The following is a 20,390-nucleotide window of genomic DNA, read 5'->3' on the forward strand; positions in this document are numbered from 1 at the left end:
GCACCCTCAGCCTGCTCGTTGGCAGGCCAGTATGAGAAGCTGAAGTCCTTAACTGCTTAGCAACAACTAAAACATCAGTGTGTTATCAACATTGCTCTCATACTAACTCCAAAGCACAGCACTGTACCAGCTACTATGAAGAAAATTAACTCGATCCCAGCTGACACCAGGACACTCTGTTATGAGGAGTGGTTAACTGTTCGTGTCTTATTCTCCATATCATTCCATGACTTTGGAGAGCTCTGGCATGTTCCTCTTTTGTCAGAAAGCAGAAAAATCCCCATCAGTGTAACTTGTAGCTTGCTGTTAGTGTCACCTTCATCAGGGCCTTCTTGCAGTTTCATTAAATTCTTTTTGAGAACATGTGCATGCTATCTATTTGTAGACTGGAATACTAGTATTTTCTGTGCTTTTCCCATTCTTCATTTAATTTCCTTTTCTGTTTTGTGCTGTGCATTGAACTGATTTTCTTTAGGAGAAATGGAGTCAAAGTTGCGGAAGATTTCATAGTCAGCATTTAAAAAAGAGTACTTCAGTAGTCATATTTAATCAGATCCTGTGCACTGCTCATGGAGAAGATTCATTTCTCCTCCATAAAAAAAAATAGGTTTTTAGGTTATGTAGAAATGTAGTCTCTTGGTATTTTATATTACAGCATTTCCCAGCCTGTATGGTCTTTTCACAGTAATTTTTTTATTTTCTAAGGGCAGGAAATAGATTAGAACTTAGACAAAAGTAGAGAGGAACAGAAAATGTCATGTCTTAAACTGTTACAATCAAGAAAATTTGGAAAGGAACTTGTAGTCAAGTTGTAGAGAGAGCACTGTCTCAACCAGGGGAAGTTTAGGTTGGATATTAGGAAAAACTTCTTCACCGAAAGGGTTGTCAGGCATTGGAACAGGCTGCCCAGGGAGGTGGTAGAGTCTCCATCCCTGGAGGTATTTAGAAGAAGGGTAGACGTGGTGCTTGAGGCTATGGTTTACTGGTGGACTTGGCAGTGATAGGTTAGTGGTTGGACTCGATGATCTTAAGGGTCTTTTCCAACCTTAACGATTCTATGAAAATACAGTGACTTCACATCTGAGCGGTGTGGTATTGCCCGCAGTGCTGTGGGAGGCAGCATGGATGCCTACAGGACAAGGCAGAGTTAAAGTTTATTTGGCCCAATTTGTTTTGAGCTCTTGTTGGAGGGCCACATGGTTGTGTCTCTTAAGACAAGACAGACTGAAGTTTTTGTTTGTTTGTTTGTTTTTTTAAATTGAGAGAGTAAAAGATCGACTGCAGCGAGAATTACATCTGTGCATCATTAGTGTAGAGACTGTATCCTAAGTGTCATGAATAAGTGTCCAGAGACAAGATGTAGTAGAAGTTAAGAGAAACAACTATTGATTGAGCCTTGAGGAAATCTGCAAGAAGTTAAACAGGGTATGAGGAAAATCCTCTGAAATGCATGCAGATGGCGTGACAGAGAACCGAGTCACAGAATGCCAGAGAAGAAAACGTACATCTATAAAACTGTGAATGATCAAGTTACTGGGTCTTAAGAAGCCACTGCTTCTTAGCTGGATGTTTCTGCTCCTCAAGTCCTGTTAATGTGCAATGTAGTGAACTGAAACTGAAATGATGAGGAGAGAGTGAGTGATGAGTTACTGTCAGAAAAGAAAGTGGTAGCACATGGCAGGAGAGCAGGATTGAATGCACTGCTGTTCCAGAGAATGGGAAGGAAAAAAGAGAAAAAAGCTGAGAGCAGCCAAAAGAGGAGAGGAAAAGATTAATGAGAAGTGTCGGGAGGGAGTAGAGTGGAATGGGAGGAAGGCAGCCAGTGACATAAATGTTACAGCTGGAAAAGCTGATGATGGCACTTCTCTCTGATCTGCTTTGACAGGCAGTGGGTGTTTTAAAGCATCATTATTTCTTGCTGGCAGTCTTTAAGTATGTGTATACACATACACAATTATGAAAATATAAATTATCTATATTTAAATGTAATAAATTACCTCTGCTTGGGCTTTTCAAATTTTCAAAAATACAAACCTGTTTTTGTTGCATCAGTTATTAGGCTAAACTGTCACTGACTTGAAAGAGAAGCAGGGTTTGGTGTGATGTATTACGTTTAGAACTTCCCCATCAATAGGCATGTTAAGGATGCTTTAAGGCAGACAAACAATCTTGAGTAAAAACATATGAGAGAGGGAACTGAGAGTGTGCCTACCTAGTCCAAATAGATATATTTTCAGTCACTTCGAACAATGATGAAAACTAACGGATCATCCAAGAAAATATATCCATTTATTCTCCTTGGAAATTACAATTTTGTGCTCAGTCAAGAGCTAGGTGTCTCTCACATATCCTTCTTTCATACTTAGGATGAAGTGTTCATTCGCAAAAAAAAAAATTACCCTTTCATTTCATGACAACTAGAACAACTGAAATAATTTTTGTAAGGCAGTACTCATAAAAAGGAGGTCTGTAAAGCAAATTGTGAAACATGTTTCCATACCAAGTTTGGATTTTATGTTGCTTGTAAGCCAGGAAATATGTGTTTATTCTAAAATTCCTGGTTTTTACTTTATTTGGGAAATAAAGAACAGTAGACTTCATGTAACGTTTTGACAAAGTAAGATTAATCATCTAAACTTTAAGATACTTTTTAAGAGAATGATCTGTTAGTGCTTTGATTTTTTTTTTTCTTCTGGAGACATAACGCAGCAAGTGATGTACACAATTTTTATGCTTCTTGCTATTTGTGTACAATTGTTAAATATGGCAACAAAACTCTTACTTGCTGACTATACAGTTTAAGAAAAAAGTTAACGTCGTGAAAATGTTGGCATATTGAAGGAATTGTTACTGAGTGTTACAAACTAAGACTTTTGCTGTCTAATGTAAACTGATTTTCCTGTGCAAACGTACCTGTCAGCGTGCTCCAAAAAGCAAAGAAACGCTCGTGAAAGAGCCTTAAGGTTCTGTACTTATGGAAGTGCTGACATTTTGAAAGAAGTCAAATATTTTGTGTGCTTCCAAAGCATGGTAATAGGTTTTGTGTTCAAACAAGTCCAGAGCAGTAAGTATATTTTTCCATTCTCAAAACCATAAGAATTAAGTATGAAAACACACCAAACCACATGCTTACTCACATGGTTCATAGAGCATGTAATAGCCGGCTTTGTCCTTAATAGATGGTTCTGTAATGCTGAATATATAATTGGTTTTCTTGAAACAGCAGCAATTTTTTGAATGATTATGTCTTTGTCAGTAAAGCTAAGAAAACGTAACCTCTTAAAGGACTCAAACTGCATTTATTTCACCTGATATTAGAATGTAATTGTAAGTACAGCCTCATTTTCACAATAATTAATTATCTTATTAGGTTAAACTTACATTTGAGACATCAATATTTGAGCCCGAAGGAACTTCTCAGCAAAGGTATAAACGGGCACAGTCAAGTATGAACAATCTGGTTCGGCTCCTGTGGGGAGAAGATAGCATGGACCTTCAACAGGCTATACAAGACGTGCCTCATATTGTTATGTTCCTCACACTGAAACTGGACTCTGAAACATCTAAGGATGAGGTATGTGATCAGCTAAATAAAACTGAAGATGAAAGGTAACAACTGACAACAGCAACTGCTGTGCCGTTTGATGTTTAAAAGAAAAATAAAATCATTTTAAGTAGTGAATAGTCTGTAAAATGTCCATTTTGACAACAATAAGGCCTGAAGTTCCAGGGGAAAAAATATTTGCAGCATTGCTGACAAACTCTAATTGGACTTGAAATCACTTCAGCGCTGCTGAATGTCTTTACGTAAAGGGCAGGCTAGAGGTGTTAACAGACAAAGCAGAGATAAATTTGGAAGTTTGTTATTGTCTCTCAGATGCTCGCTGTGATGTTTTCAATACGGCCCTCAAACTTGAACTATGAAATCTGCCTCGTCAAAAAAAGTGTTCCCCAGCAGGAGCCCTTTGGCAGTCCACATACATAATCTGTCTAGCTCCTCCTGTTCTGAAATGCTAATGTGCCTTTTCTTAGCGGACTCTTGCATGTCTGCTTTTAGCAGTCAACTGTTGATTCTTGCTTGGGCAACATTTTTGAGCTACTGAAGTAGATTTCCTTTGTCCTGTAAAGCTTCCTTTCACATCTCTTTCCTCTTTGTGTTCTTTAGAAAAATTTTACCAGTGTACATACAACCCCTTGTATGGTTCTGTAGATGTTGTTCGTGATGTAGCCATAGCTACAAATACTGCCCTCAGAACACGGGGACGCAGAACAGCGTGGAGGGCTCAGTTTGGCCCAATCAGAAAATGACAAATGAACAAAGTTGACTTTTTAGGAACAGCTATTTGGAAAAAGGCTCATCTCCCCATCTGTAAATTCTCCTTAGATTTAGCGTACTGACGCAGTGATCTTATGCTATCTGTGATGTGGAGACATCACATGAAGTGCAACATCAGTGGAAGCATCCCCAGGGACGGGGATGGTGGGACAGTGGTGGAGTGGGGAGCAGGAGAAAGGCATTTTGCTTTCTCTCCTCTGGAATTAATCCTTAGGTCCAGTCAGTGCTCCATCCCATCTCTGAGATGTCTTTATTTTTTTGATACTGTTTTTCAACTGATAGAAGTCTGTATCGCTCTGGTGAGGTGTAATAGAGAAAAAGTGTTACACCTACATGTAATGGAGTTTGATTTTATTTTCTAGAGACTGGGCTGGGGAGGAGAACCCTAGAAACTTACATGATATCGTACTATCATGTAAAAAATGTGAAGTTTGCAGAGTCAAGTGGTTGAAGGTTAGGAAATGATAGATTTATGGTTTTGTGCAACGTTAATTCAGCCCTTTTGTATGTACGCAGCATCCTATTGTCGTAAGTTTTTCTTAAGTTACATTTTTCCTGAAAGATGCCTGTCTTGTGCAGAGCACAAGGTGGACAGATGAGCATGTATAATTAAGGCTTATTACTCAACCATAAATCCAGTAATTCATAACTCTGGACTACTTGACTTTGCTATCTAAATCATGCTTTTAACATAATATTTTTAAGGTAATGTATGCTTCACTGCATGTTACGGCAAGATACTAACACTGTGAGCTTTGGTTTGCAGATCTTTCCAATCCTGTTTAAGAGACTACAGTTTTTCATAGGAGGTACCTTCAGCAGAAATTAGTTTATACAAGTGTCTCATAATCATTACTTTTTTTTTTTTTTTTTTTCCAAATATATATAGCATTGCAACTAGGCAAGATCATTCTGTGCTCTTTTTATCCCCTGGGCACTACTTTGATTAAAATCTATGATACTGCAGCATTTTTCTGCTTTGGTATTCCCCTACGAGCAAAGAGCTCATTTAACTGTGAATTAAACTTCAGATGCTTTATCAAAGTTCACTTACATCCTGCAAATAGATCTTTTTTTCCTTCAATTCTAAGTTCATAGTCCAAGACTGCTATGTTACGTGGATAGACCGGCTACGGACAGTTGCTATAGATTTGAAGACCAGTGTTTTCTTGGTCACAGAATCTGTATGAAATATTTTAAAAACTAATAAAAAATTCAGGGCCCTGGCTCCTCTGTTGGTAGGTGAATAAATACACAAATGCCTAATTGCAATTCCTGCACTTCAGAGCAAATGGAGTACTGCTTTCTTGCCCCATTATTTCTTTACACTCTCCCAAGAAACAGGATTAATCCTGAATGTTGAGCAGAGGTAAAAGGGGGACTGTAACACGTTTGTTCTCCCTTCATACCAGGGAAGAATTGTTCCCTGAGAAGTCTTGGCAGTTATGCAGCTCCAAATAGTCTCTAATGTTGAGAGATGCTTTGCTGGTGTAATCGAGCTCTTTATAACATTTCCTAACAAAAGAATACTGCTTTCTTCAAGGCGTTTGTCTTTAATTTCATTTGGGGAACAGTGAGTGACATTTATGCTGTAGATGTCCTATTCCAGATCTGGTTTACAGTAGTACTTCAAATTAGCAGTGAAGTTATTCTATACCTATGCCATATTGCACAATAAAAATATAACAATCCTTTACTAAGCTTCTTTGCCCATACCCAAAGGAGGCATGGTATGCAGGTCACATCCATGTAGACACCGGCAACTAGAACGAGTAGCTAATTCTTCCACTTATGAGCTTTTGGCACCCAAAAATAGAACTAATGAGCTCTAAGTCTTGTAAGCTCTATCTATTCAACTATAAAGGGAAGTAGCATTAGAAATCATGTAAGATGTGTGCATATGATAATGGTTTTATTATGATGTGGTTTCAGCAAGTAAGGTTGATCCTGTCTTTTTCATGTTTTAGGTCAAGGTAGGTATTATGATTATAACACATTATTTGTACCAGCATACAACTATATCATCTTCATGTGTTTGAACTGATTTTGGTAATACCATACCTTAAAAGGAATAATGCTTACATTCCTCATACGTGCCAGGGTTCCTGGAAGCATGTGTTTAGCAGACTTGCAAAGTAGGTATTACTGAGTAGCTGTTAAGATAGCTTGGTTCATACAGACACTTTATACAGACATTTTATGATTTCTGAATTAGTCTTTAAGAATTTGTAGTTGTCTTTCATCTGCTGTTTCTTTTTTTTTAATCTTATGTGAGATGCAACCAAAAGCCTCTCTTGTCAGTGCACTGTGTCTGAAGATCATAGTTTTTTAGCTGGTCAGCACCATTTTGGCACAATTTCTGTTAGCCGTTTCTTATGTTGTCAAGACTGCACTAATTATTTGTTTTTAATGTTAGTTAGGCTCAGTGTGAGAAATTAGTAAAATAAAAACAAAAAAGGGAAGCTGTTTGATAAGCCATTCGTTTAGCCAGTCTGTCCAGGTTTGGGTTTTTTGGGTTGAGGGAGGCTTTACGCTTTTTAAGAAATGAGCTACTTCTCATTTATTAATTCCATTGTCATTGGTCTATGAACTTTCACCTTGCTTTGAAGACAGCTGATCTTGTGTGGTGGTATGTGCCGAACCTTGCTACCTCATTAATATACCTATGTGATATGGCTGTGACCTTTTGTTACAGTTGTCTTTTCTTTCCCTGGGAAAACGTACAGATAATTCTCAAATGAATTTTGTGTGAAGGCCCCAGTTCACAGTGAGGAGAAAAAAAGGCTCTTTCTAACCCTTTGTAGTGCTGTAATTAGAAAATGGCAGGGTTTTTTCCAGCTGAGGGATTGATTCAAGAAAAAAATCCTTGTCACTAATGAGTATTTGAAAATAGAGCTAATTAAACTGGATAAGAATGAAGAGTTTGCCAGGTTCTTCTGTAATGAAACTTTACATTCTTTCAGTATTGATGAAGAAAAATTTTCTAACGGGTATTGGCACTGGCTGCGTATGCTTAGTGACATTAATAGGAAGGTTAATCATGTCTGTGTTCCTTTTGTGTAGACAGATAATTTACTATACTCTTTGCACTGGATATGCTGAATATTACATGCATTATTTCTGGTCCATCAGATTTGGCAGAAAGCAATAAATGTGGGGGAATTGTATGTTTGCTGATTACTATATTTTTATAGTTGCTGAAATAATATAACATTTTTGAAAATGCTTACGTAAAAAATTTTGTTTTAAAGAAATGGTTAGCAAAATAGTTGTCACAAATATTGACCTCTACTGACCTTCAGTTTCAAGATGACTTCTTTAAGAGTATGCTGACACAGTTGGCCAGAGGTTTGGTGATAAAATTGTTAATTGTGTATGTTACTTGAGTATATAGCTCAGGTGTATTTTGTGCTATACATGTAAAGCAATTATGTAGGGCTAGAGAGAGAGTTGTCAGTTTTAGAGCCGCATGTTTGATAATGATTTAAATGACAATTTAGATATTGAAAGAACCATACAACTGTTAGCTCTCACTTGGAATCAGATTTGTTGACAGTGTACTTTAAGCTGTAAAATGCAGTGGCCATACTGTTTGTCATTTTATGTTTCTCCATATAATAATGCTTCTAAATAAGTCCTACTTTTCTATAAAATAGAAAAGGTAAAACTGTCAGAAACATTCATGCGCATTTTATGACATTCCAGTATGCCCGTGCAGACCACTGCGTGTTTTGATGCTATGTGAAAATATATGATTAAAGCTTTCATGTTTTAAAAAAAAAAATTGATGCCAGGAAAAAAAAATTGTTACTTTGTTTTCTGTGAGGTTTTTTTGTGATTTCTATTTTTGGTTTTGCTTTGCTTAACTAACAGCTGACTTTCTTCACAGCAAGAAATTCTTTATCAGTACCCCATATCAGAAGCATCCCAAAAACTGAAAAGTGTGAGAGGAATATTTCTCACACTATCTGACATACTGGAAAGTGTTACTGGTACCCAGATTATCAGGTAAAAGTATTTGTACTACTTTTATTATTTTATACATATGTGTCCAGAAAAACACACCTGGGTCATGTGTCAAATTCTAAGCAAAACACGAGTGCCTACCTGCTAGACAGTAATGTTTTAACTAGAACGGCATGCCGGCAGTTGGACTGCTCAGCCTGGATGTGCGTTGGTTTGGGTGAGTTTCTTTGTTGTGGGTGGCAGCGACTAAGATTTTTAGTTGAGTGAAATTGTTTTTAGATCCCTTCTTAGATCTCTTAAAACATCCTTATCTAAACTGGGGTTCTGGGGCGCTGTACTACGGCAGACTGGAAATTCTATACCAGTTTCAATCAAATAGTAAAAGAATGAAAAAAAGATAAAATGTAATTCAGTTAAATTCATGAGTGCCTGCTACTTCTAAATTCATTTTATTTCACATTCAACTTGCAGCACCTGAAAGATTTTTTGTATCCACAGACCAGGACTCTAGTAAGAAGTCTAATAGAAATGACTCCTGAGTTTTTGTAGTGGCATAGGGGTGGTGATATGTCAAGAGATTACTGGATATTTAAAGGTAGCCGATTTTCTGATGGAATAATTAGGAATGAAATAGCAGGTATCATTTTTCAGTTTCACACTTCTTCCCACTGAGAATCAGTGTATGAGTTTACAGCTCTTGGGGATCTCATGCAAGGTTCTCTTCTGCACATCAGTGCCTGGTGTGTCAGACACAAGACCTGCATGGGTATAAAAAAATGCAAATGGTGGTGGGATTTCAGGCCCAAGAGTACAGAGTGCAAGCAGTACTGCAGTAGTGAACAGCGTTGGCAATAATAAAGGGATTCCTTCAAAAGGCAAAAAGCCAGTTTAATATATTTAAGTTGGGTCTTCCACTGATCAAGAACTTTTTTAAGGGAAAACTTTAAGTGCGTTTGAATATTTTTGCTTACTAGAAAATTAATACTGGTTATTTTGCTTTTCTTTACACTTGTTTCTTTTAACTGATTTTTTTCTCAGACTTGTTGGAATCCAGCTATTTTGAATAAGAAGTTTTAACACTGCTTTAACCATGCTTATAACTTTCTAGTTATTAAGTTACTAAAAGTCATTTTACTGATTTAGTGCTCAGTAGGGATGTGGATTGACTCCTTCAGCAGCAGGTATCAAACACAGGCTTTTGATCTTTTGCATATACCAGTATTTTAATGCAATGCCTCATTAATTTGGTACTGAGGTTTATTAAGTCCTCTTAAATGCTTATCCATTATTAATGGACATTCTCCCATAAAGAAGCACTTTTTGACATGTCCAGATTTTCAAACATGTCCAAAAGACAAATCAATCCGTTGTTTGATGTTCTATACCTGTTGTCTCATCAGAAACACAGTAGAAAATCCATGATAACGTAGATTCACCTTTCCTGTTGAGGTTCTCAGTTTCCCATTTTTGAATTCTAAAAACAGAAAAGCACTTCTGCTGGTCTCTGTGGACTGTCTCATCTCTTCAAAAAATATAATAGATAATCCCCAGCTGTCCTGTGAAGCTTTTTCTGTCAGAAGAGTAAATTACGATGATTGTGTCTGCACATGTATTGTGTGTCTTTCAGAATGGGGTTGTTTATTTCTTTGTAGTTAATTGCATTATAAATATATAACTTGGTCTGTTTGGAAAGCACTTTTGGTTACATAAAGGATAAAAATCTTCTGGTCACCTGCGGAAATACTAAGGTATTTCTTAACTAATGAAATGACACTTGTTTCGTTCAGTACCATCAATTTTACAGTATGAGTGAATCCGTGAAGCAAGTTAATCATGGAGCTGTATCCTAAAAATTAAATTCTTCAGTCTTTGAAGCTTAAGCTAAAGTTACCCTTGTTTCACTTCGCAGCAGTGTTATCTTGTAATTTAAAATTTCTAACATGATAGAAAGGCAGAGGTTTGCTATAAATTTAGCATTTGAGATATTTACAGACCTTGGTCTTAGTGGCAACCAGTACATTTAATCTGATGATCCGCATAATGTATGGTTTACTGCTAATTAGAACAGTGGGTCTAATTCTGTTTCATGATTTAATCCACTCTGTGGTGCAAGTGGAAGTTCTCTGTGTCTTTCTGCGATTGCTGAGCTTCACAGAGCAATTTTCTGTACAAGGAGATAGCATGAGAGTTCAAGCTTATGTTTCTCTCTCAGGTAATGTGTTCAAATATCTGTTGGGCTCGTTTTCAAAACATGTGTGGGGTCTTTTTAAATGATTTTGTGAGTGACTGCTCTGTTCAGAACCTGCATTAGTACCTCCGGTTACCTCACCGTGATCTGAAATGGCATTCGTTTCCTAAGTTGATAGTGTTAAAGCTAGGCAGGGAGACCTTTCAAGAGCATCTGAATCGTTCAGAAGATGACTGTGGCGCTTCACTAACGGTTTGTTCATCCTGAAAATATTGTTACTACTGGTGTGCTCTGTTTGGAATAGAAATTAGAGAGTCTTTGAGTTCTGTGATAATGAATATAATTACTTAGCCCAGTTGCATGCATGTGATTATACATAAGACTTCACATATAAAATACATATAAATCATTCTGGCTTATAATGGTGGTCTTTTACAACTTCATAGTGTGAACTGAAGTACTTCCGGTTTAATTTCTCTAGCTCCTCCCTTTTCTTATGCGGAAAACTGGTTCAAGTTGTTTACTGGAAAGAATCTGACAAGTTGCTTGTAATTGGCCTTCCTGAAGAAAAGTGAGTTTCAAATAAAATGCTTTGTTTTCCTTTTAATTTTGTTTTATGTGTCCTCAAATTGTACACTTCTATCAAAAAAGCAAGAGCAGGAGGGCTTACAATGTACCCTTTTTACTATAACGAGTTTCTGTGACTCTGTTTGCAGCTTTCATATATCCATTGTTACAGTTTCTTTTCCAGTTCCTCTGAAGGGAATAAGGTCTCGTTAGATCTCAGAAATACGTGTAGGCTAGAAAACAGGACTGCTCAGTGTTTGGTAAAGTCAAGTCCTGATCACAGACTACTAAATAGCAGCAGTAATGTTACATATCTGTGTGTCCTAGGAGGACTTCCTCACCTCCCAGCTTTACTACTGTCTGTGTCATGATAGGCAAGTCACTCAAAGGAAATCTCTCGTACAGTCTGATGAAGAATTTGTTGTTGTTGTTTGCACTATAGCACTAGTTAAGAATAGAGCTCTTCAGAAGAAGCCTGTGCTTATCCATGGTAAAGATATTATAAACAGAGCTGTACGTTGGAATTTTTATTTTTTAGCGTGCCACTTTCTCAGCTGAGGAACATGCTTGAAGATGTTGTCAGGACCTTGAAATTTATGTACAGTTCTTTAGACAGGTGAGTTCTTTCAGAAGTATTTTCTTTTCAGTCACTGATTTTTCCATTGATGCTCCCTGAAAAAGACAGCTAGGAGCATTAATTTTAATGTTTGCATGGAATTTTTTTGCATGTTCCTTTACATTTGTACAAAAACCAGAATTCTGTTTCTCTTGCCTTTTTGTTTCAGTCATAACACCAGTAAGACTCTCTTTAAACAGTCTGTTACTTCAGAAAGTTTTGTCCTTGATTAGGTTAAATCATTCACCTAATCTAAGTCACTGTGGCTGTCAAGAGCACTCTGCAAATGTTATCCTTTGTACTAAAGCGCTGCCTGTAAAACACACATATGAGTCAGTGTTACATTTTTAATGAAGTAAACACTTCAGACTTCTCAAATTTATTTGGCAGAATTACTGTCTCTCTCTGCATTTGGAAATCACCCAGAGAATTTTCAGTCTGACTGTAACCTAAATCAAATTGCCAGGGTAGGCTATTCATATGCTTGCATTTAATTTAAGGTTAAAGTGTGTAAGCCACAAAGAAAGAAAATGAAGAATCTTAATTTCCAAAAGGGTGAAGCTGATCATTGTCTCATCTTAAGTTGTTCTAAGACATCTACTATAATACTACACTGCTTCAGTTTTTTCTTTGTTAGCAGGTACTGCCTGTATATTAGCCTAGTGGGTTTTTCATGTTTAAAATGAATGTTAAAAAAAAAAATCCAAATGTAGTATCATGCTGTAAAGAGAATTTTGTAGCACAGTAGGTTATATAAACAAGCTACGGGTTTCTCGATGTTATTCTAACTTGGAGTTCATGTTTGTTCAGTGCTTTTTGCCAGGTGGAAAATGTTTCTCGCTTGGATCATTTTTTCAACCTGTTCTTCCAGCGTGCGCTTCAGCCCGCGAGACTCAAGTCAAATGCCAGCCCCAGTGCTCAGCACTATGATACCTGCAGTGCCTTATTCTTAGACAGTCTCCCAGGCTTACGCTGGCTGACCTTGCCTCAGGAAATCAAGGTAATGTCCTTTTCCGATCTCTCTAGAAAAACTTGTACATGAGAGGCCAGAAAATCGATGCAGGTATCTTCTGCTGTTATTGCGTAATTTGTGTAAGTGCTTGGTCTGTCCCAGACCTCCCATTTCCCTACAGGATCCTCTACTTCAGTTTGGAACTACACAATCATTCTCACAGGAAACAGATTGCTATTATAAGTATAGTTCGGGGACTTTAGAGTTATCTAGGAAGAGGCCATGATGACAAAGGAAGTAAACTTCATTTAAAACATATATACACATACATGTATACACACACACACACCCACCCCGCCCTCTAACAACTAGCATATGCAATAGGGAAAGCAGCCCATGGTAAGTAGCTTTATATTAGATTTTGACCATTTAAGTATTTTTCCAGGTAGAAAATATTACTCCAGAAGCCCGTGCATGACTTGTGATTTAGAAGAGGTACAAAAGGCCGTTGCAGAATCAAAATAAATATCCCTACATAGTTTTTTTGACACCACACAGGTACAGCTTTTCTGCACCATGTCACTGTGTTTGGTTACCTCCCAATTAGAAACTGAGTTGTGCTTTAAGGAGTAGTAAGACCAAAGCTAGGCCACAGTAAATAATGTTATAGGTTTTAGTCTTAAACCTCATTTTCATGACTTAAGAAGTTAAAATAAGAGATCATTTTGATAATTATTAGTAATGTTTTTTTAAACAAAAATAATAGATTTAGAATAAATGTGATGGGTATCCCTGCATAATCCCTGCCAAGTCTTCTCTGAAGTGCTTTTTCATATACGCTATAGTTATTAGACCAAAATACATAAAGGTGGTATTTCTCCAATTTGAAACAGTTGTAGCAATTTTTGTACAAGAAAAAACAATCCCAAGGATATTTCATAATGGAGTTGTAAGACCAACACATATTTCATTTATTCAGAAATTTATGGTATTATTTAGAATTACATAGTCATTTGAGTTACAAAAAATGAAAATTGAATTCAGATTGAATCATGCAAAATGAAGTCTGCAACAGGGGTTGCAACTAGAAAACCTTGGTCTTACTGGGTGGCAGGTTCTATACCGCAGGTCCAGCATAGGTTGGCTCTGCAGAGATAAGCAAGCCCTAGCCGTGTTGTACAGCAGTCGGCAGAAAAGCTTTTTAAATACTTTTTATCAGTGCAGTAAGTTCTGCAAAGTGATGTAGGGAAACACTTTTATGAAAGTACATTTAGGATCACAGCTGATAATTGTGTCTTATGTACAGAAAGTTCCTCTGAAATGTTTTTTCTTGTATGATTTTTTTTTTCTGTTGTGTGTCCAGAACATCTTTCAGTCTCCTTTTTTTTTTTTAAAGCCCCTGTGGATTTTTTTTTGTTAATTATGGTGTCAAATTTATTCTTTAACACAGTTGTGTAAGCATTTGTTTAGAAATAAGCCGGAAGACTTCCCTTACTCCTTCAAAGGGCTTGTAGTTTCCAATTTTTTCTGTTTTCCTGTTATAGTTTGATATAAAGTGATTGAGCATCGCTGCCTAAGGGTCACGTGTTCCACGTAAAGCATTGCTAGAACATGGTTCGATCTGACAGCAGGTTCAGGTGTAGATAACTGGGTCTTGCTAGATGCAGTTTGCTGCTTTATTTTCAATTAGACTGGAAGTACAGAAATCCATGTATACTTTCAAGACATGGTGATCATGAAATGATTGCTTTTAAGTTTCTCATCAGAAAGACCTTCTGGGATTTTTGTGTGGCACAGAGTAGATGAAAGCTATCAGCTTTTTGTTTGTTTGTTTTCTTCCTCCCCGCCCACCCCCCCAGCCCCAACCTACCCCTATTTTCTGTTTGCTTCAATGGAAAGCTCTATTCTTGGAAGACCATACAGTCTACTCGGATAAATAAAGCATCCAGAAGAAATTATTTTGTAGATGACTAAAGCAAAAATTTAAGCAGGGCTGAAGATGATATACATAACCTGGCTCTCTCCTGGCTTTTGTTTTTCCTTCCAACATCTCTAATCTCATCAGTATTAATAGTTTTTATTCCCTTATAGGTTTTATTAATGCTTCTTATTTTAATCCTATACAGGTTTTTGTCTCCTAATGAGGTTTTTAGCGTCATAGGAAAATAAGGTTAAAAATGCAGCAAAATGAGGCTTCTTGATTTCACTGAATTTGTAGTGACTTGGGGTGGCATCCATGTCACCTTCTTTTAGAGCTATGATATAAATGACTGCAGTTGAGGTGCTAATCCCGAACTCTTCCTATTATTTGTTGGGGAAAATCTGGTACTTCAATAGTAATGCAATGGCTCGACTTCAGCTGTTTACTTTAGTATTAGCTGAATCATGCCTGAGGACTCGTGTGGCTTCATCTGCATTAACTATGACGAGAACCTGAAGTGAAAGGATGAGCACAAATAGAGGCTATCTACACTGTAGGTATTTAATGAAATGCAGTCTCGTTCAAGGAACTAACCGTGTGACTAAGTAGCTAATTACTGTTTAAATCTGCTGGCCTTTAACGAGACAGACATATTGTAAAATAGGATCTCTTTTTCTATTTAGAGCAATCATTTCACATATATTATATAAACTCCAATAGCTATGATTCCAGTTGAGAAGGTAATTTTCCACACAGCGCATATGCTTAAATTGCAATTTGGTAATATTTTTTGTATTGTCTTTCATTCTGGAAGTATTAGATATCAGGCATTGGAGTATTGGAGTAAGGCACAGTAGACCCCTTATGTTATCAGTCATTTCACTTCAGGGCCTAAACTGGATGAATGAAAGAAAGAATCACTGCGTTTTAATTTTCCATCCTCTTGAACACTAGTGAATCTAGGATTCCTTTTTCCTTTGTGCTTTTTTAAAAATGTTTTCAACTCCACAACTAGGAAGTTATTTTCAGTATTATGTGAAGAGTTGTTTGTGTATCATATTTTAGTCAATACGTTTATGGCAGTTTCACAGGGCAAAAAGAAATACCATTAAGATGGATTGATGTTTAGAATATGTTAGTCTTGTCATGGTAGGGTTTGTTTTTTAATGAGTATTTGCTGTAATTTAATGCAAATGAAACAGCTGGGAGATTTTAAACTGAGTTTTCTTTCATGGATAGACCCAAAATATTTCTAAGCTTGTAGATAATACAGTTAAGGCTAGTTCTGATTATTAGATAATGATTCTAATCTGGGCTGTCCATGAACTCCATTATCCAAACTTATTTAATCAGCAACAACAGAAGAAGCAGACACTGTATTCACTGAAAGTAAAGAGGCTGTACATGGAAAATTGAAAGTGCTTCCCAGAGTGGCACTGCAAAAGGACTGGGTTTGGATATTTCAAACGACCTTACCTCTGCAGTGGCATATTCTTTAATTTATAGTCTTTATTTGAGGATAGTATTAACTAGAACTTTCCTGATTTTTATATTTAATAAGACCTCATGTACAATTTTCATAAAAGCCTGTTTGGAGGGGAAGGGATGAAGTGGCAAGTCTTTCAACTTTACTATTGACAGCCTTGTCACCCTTGAGGAAAGGAGGCTCAGAGGGGATCTCATCACCATGTACCAGTCCTTAAGGGGCAGCTACGAAGAAGATGGAGACTCCCTTTTTACACGGAGTCCCATGGAGAGGACAAGGGGGAATGGACACAAATTGCTCTTGGGGAGATTCCGGTTGGACACGAGAGGAAAATTTTTCACAGTGAGGACAGTCACCACTGGAATAATCTCCCCAGGGAAGTGGTTGACTTGGCCACGTTGGACACCTTCAAGTGTCGTCTGGACAGGGTGCTGGGCCATCTTGTCTAGACTGTGCTCTTCCCAGAAAGGTTGGACTAGATGATCCCTGAAGTCCCTTCCAACCTGGGATTCTGGGATTCTGTGTCAGGGTTTGCAGAATTATTTCAGGTTTGCTGCTATTCAGTAATAGAAGTTGCCACAGACTTTGCAAGCTGTGCATCAGTCGGTGCTGTTCTTTACCAAACAGACTTCTGTTTGCTGGTGTGGCCTTCTTTCTCTTTTCTCTGGAATATGAACTGTCTTCTCCTTTTTTCTTTTAGTAGCAGACTGATAGTGATTAGTTCTTTCCACCTTGCCCTGTAGTATGTGGCTAGATAGATTTTTGCTAAATGTGCTTGAGGTCAATGTGTCTCACTAAAATCATCGCAAACTTCTGCTTTTATAATATGTATGTATGGACATCCTGTTATATATGTTTTAGCTACAGAAGTACATATTTATGGAGTGTCTCAGAAAAGTTTCTTTCATGCCATAACTCCAGAGCTAAATTTACTATCTGGGTGAAAAATGTAGAGGTGCGCATGTAGTCCTCTAACACGCCCATCCACTCCCTCGCAAAATCCATGCTCCATAACTGCAGGGAGTAAAATGTTTGTGTAACACGTAGTTGTAGAGTATGTCCAGTCAGCAACCTAATATATATTTGAAATGCAGCTTAGTGCACCTCTGTTACATGTTTTTTTCCTATCCAGGAAATGACACTTTTTTCCCCTTGTACTATTTGATGATCTTTTTTTTTTTTTTTTTTCCCCTCTATGCTTTTTTCTTTTCATTTCTCTCAAGTTTCTGTAGAGAGACTCTGTTGTGCTTTGTTCTCTAGTTTAGCTTGCAGGTTGTTTCTTTCTTGTGAAATTGTAGGTTTTAAAGGGATTTAGAAAACAACATAGTTTATATTTATGATAAAGACATTGCTTTCCAAAATTGTCTGACATAACCCACGTTTTCCAGAAAAATTTTCTTGTTGCAGAAGATTAAATTTCTGGTTAAGTTTTGGTGAAGGTTTTTATATTCTGTAAGGAATATAAAACTAAAAATGTCAGTTCTTCGTTGGGCAGAAGGCCATTTAAATTTTAACTGGGGAAAAGCTGAGACTGGTTAGTTGTTGACTGCCAACAGCCTCGCTGACATTTCTCTGTTTGAAAACCTGGCTGTATTTCAATTAGAGCCAGCCTGTTAATACAGCCCAAGAAGTTAATAATGATGGGGTTTAGGTTCTTTTCATTAAGTAGTACGTTTACGTCATGAACTTCAGTGCCTAGTACCATGTTCTATAAAGGAAAGTATTTTTAGTAAAAGTTCTATTAACCAAAAGCTCTCATAGTTAGAGAAATAAGCAAGATTAAAGAGGTGTCTGTAGAACAAAGGTAATGTGTGTGAAAGTTTGGGCAATTTCCATATAGACAAAAACTAAATCCATTGTGAAAAAGATTTTTCTAATAACTCCGCTGGATACAATAGCGTGCCAGATATCAGAGTTGTCGCTAGCCTTCAAGGGGGAGTCTCTAGATCTCATGTTTTAAAGCATGCTGAAAATAAGAGTGACATCTCCTTTATAAGGAACAGTGGGTTTGGCAGACACACAAGCAGAGAAATTTTACGGTTGCAAAGAAGAGGGAAATACACCGCAATTAAGAGGAATTTTTCATTTGATGAGGTGAGGTGTTCTTGATATTACTACTGAAAAGTGTGTGCAAATTTTTGTCCATTCACTTTGCACTCATCTTCTGAGACTATGTTATTGTTGTAAGTTCATGTGTTGGAAATCTCTGTTAAAATGTACTGGTGTAATATTTCAGATGGAAATTGACACAGCACTGAGTGATCTGGAAGCAGCTGACTTTGCAGAGCTGGTAAATGTTTTATTTTTGATGTTTGCATTGCATAGTATCTCTTTGCCTTGATGTCATATTCAGTAGTTTAAAAAGCTGTGATTCCAAACTCATCTACTTCTTTTAATCAAGTGGGAGTCAAAGCAAGGGCACACTGTATTATTCTTGTTTTAAGACAGCTCAGTTTTACCCCTTCTGTTTATCCTGAATTTCTCTCCATGGTTAACATTATAACTGTATTATAGTCCTGTAGGGTTAGTCACTGAACACCTGTGTTTTGCTATAATTTAAGTCCATGGGATGTCTACAAGGACACTCTCATTTCAACATAGCTGATTGTTGTTACGTTTCTTTTTTCATATAGATAACTCTTTCCTTCCCAAGCAATTGTGAATAAACCTGAAAGCGTCTGTGGAGCACTGAGATCTTAATTTTCTAGTTCACAGAAAGCAATTAAAAGTTATGCATGTTTTTAATACTGTTAAAGGAGAAGATAGTAATATACTGAAGTATCCCTTGCTATGCATGCTCTTTACTGCGCTGTATAGGACAGTGAGGTGTAAACAGATGGAAATGTCAGTTTTACTTTCTAATGAAAGAGCTTTCTTTGAACTCATGTTCCAGAACAGTTATTTTTAAATTATTTTCTTTATAGGTATAACTGAGCATAACAATAACTCATTTGATCACATATTTAGCATAACAACTTGGGACATACATATCCTTAATTACAAAAGGTACTTAACGATTCTTAAAACCTAGAATACAAGGCAGGCAGACATACAGTCCATCTCGCAAATGAATAAAAAAGGTATCCCTGTACTAAACAGCCTGGATGATTATTTACAGAAGGCAGTGTTTGTAAGTTGTAGTTTATTGCACAGAAATTGATTGCACCCACTTTGTTTGAAATACACTATATCCAACTAAAGGTAGTGTTACTAATCTGAGAGTGTCTAAATTAGATCAATGAATGGGTATATTTTGGATAAAATGTCAAATACTGGGAAAATGCTTTGACTTGGAAGTTTTACTCTAGGAGGGCCTCTGGTGTCAAGAGTTATGCTTCAGCTACTTTGCTGTTAAGAACTCTGGGAATTAGCATGTCCTGACAAAAACAGTTATGGACAGGTAAAAACTAAGTAGGAATTCTGTTATCTCATTGAAAATGGTTAGAGAAAATCACAGTGACACAAAAGTCAATAATGGAGGGTAAAAACTTGGTATTTTACTTAACTGTTCAGTATTAATTGCTGTACTGATAACAAGAAATGGTCAAAAATGAAAGTATCAAGAGATATCGATTGCAATTGACTAGAATTACTTCACTTGCATTTGGTCAATAAAATAAAAATTCCGAATTAAAAATTATACCATGCTTCTTTTTCCACAGTCTGAAGATTTTTACGACATGAGAAGACTATATGTTATAATGGGCTCTTGTCTCTTCTACAAGGTAGTATTAGTGATTAAGGCCTAAAGATTAGGAAAATGCATCTGGAAATCTAACCCAGTCATGGAGTAGCTTTCTTCAGAACCTCACAAATACAAAAAAAATATATGATTGCTTTAAACATGTATTTCTAGTAACAGACCTAAAACTCAAACACCATAGTAGAAAAAAATTGATGACAGGAGGTGAAATGTGCTCTACGATCAGTAAGAACAAAACACTTGTTTCAAATTGTCTTACGGGCATTTTGCTACGCATGATCCGGGGATTGAAGAGATACAGTAACAAGAAAGTACTAAGAGTCAATTCAAGTGAGACCATATGATATTCTAACAGGAATTTTCTTGTTCTTTGCCTTTTTTTAATAAAGAAAACAGGTGACCTATCTTTAATCTGCCTTTAAATCAAAAACTTGAGAAATTGGAATGACAGCTTTTTCACTTTGGCCTCATTTGTAAATTTATTTATCTTTATTAAATGTAGACAGTGTATTCCACAGTATAAAGAAAGGAAGGTAACAGCCTTTGCTGTAAGGAAACTTACATTTTAAGGATTTTAAAATGCAATTTTTTTTTTATGCTGGTAGCATTATGAGACTAAACTGTTAGCCCAAACGGAACTACAAGTATCTGCCAT

General features: G+C 36.8%; 1 protein-coding gene and 1 long non-coding RNA gene across 3 annotated transcripts in view; one reads left to right on the top strand and one right to left on the bottom strand.

Moving 5' to 3' along the window:
* INTU (inturned planar cell polarity protein) overlaps window positions 1–20,390 on the top strand; it is a 57,167-nt gene that overhangs the window by 26,636 nt on the left and 10,141 nt on the right. For both annotated transcript variants that reach the window (XM_075090216.1, XM_075090215.1), the window contains exons 4-10: window positions 3,371–3,574; window positions 8,226–8,344; window positions 10,972–11,061; window positions 11,596–11,673; window positions 12,484–12,673; window positions 18,269–18,322; window positions 19,695–19,757. In XM_075090216.1, coding sequence (XP_074946317.1) covers window positions 3,371–3,574; window positions 8,226–8,344; window positions 10,972–11,061; window positions 11,596–11,673; window positions 12,484–12,673; window positions 18,269–18,322; window positions 19,695–19,757 — 798 coding nt within the window. The remainder of the gene's footprint in view (window positions 1–3,370; window positions 3,575–8,225; window positions 8,345–10,971; window positions 11,062–11,595; window positions 11,674–12,483; window positions 12,674–18,268; window positions 18,323–19,694; window positions 19,758–20,390) is intronic.
* The window catches only part of LOC142056055 (uncharacterized), a 44,471-nt gene continuing 24,527 nt past the window's right edge, over window positions 447–20,390 (bottom strand). Inside the window, exon 6 of the long non-coding RNA XR_012660194.1 lies at window positions 447–3,469. This is a non-coding gene — a long non-coding RNA (uncharacterized LOC142056055). The remainder of the gene's footprint in view (window positions 3,470–20,390) is intronic.

The sequence above is a fragment of the Phalacrocorax aristotelis genome, chromosome 4, assembly GCF_949628215.1.
Source record: "Phalacrocorax aristotelis chromosome 4, bGulAri2.1, whole genome shotgun sequence".
NCBI classification, from domain to species: Eukaryota; Metazoa; Chordata; class Aves; order Suliformes; family Phalacrocoracidae; genus Phalacrocorax; species Phalacrocorax aristotelis.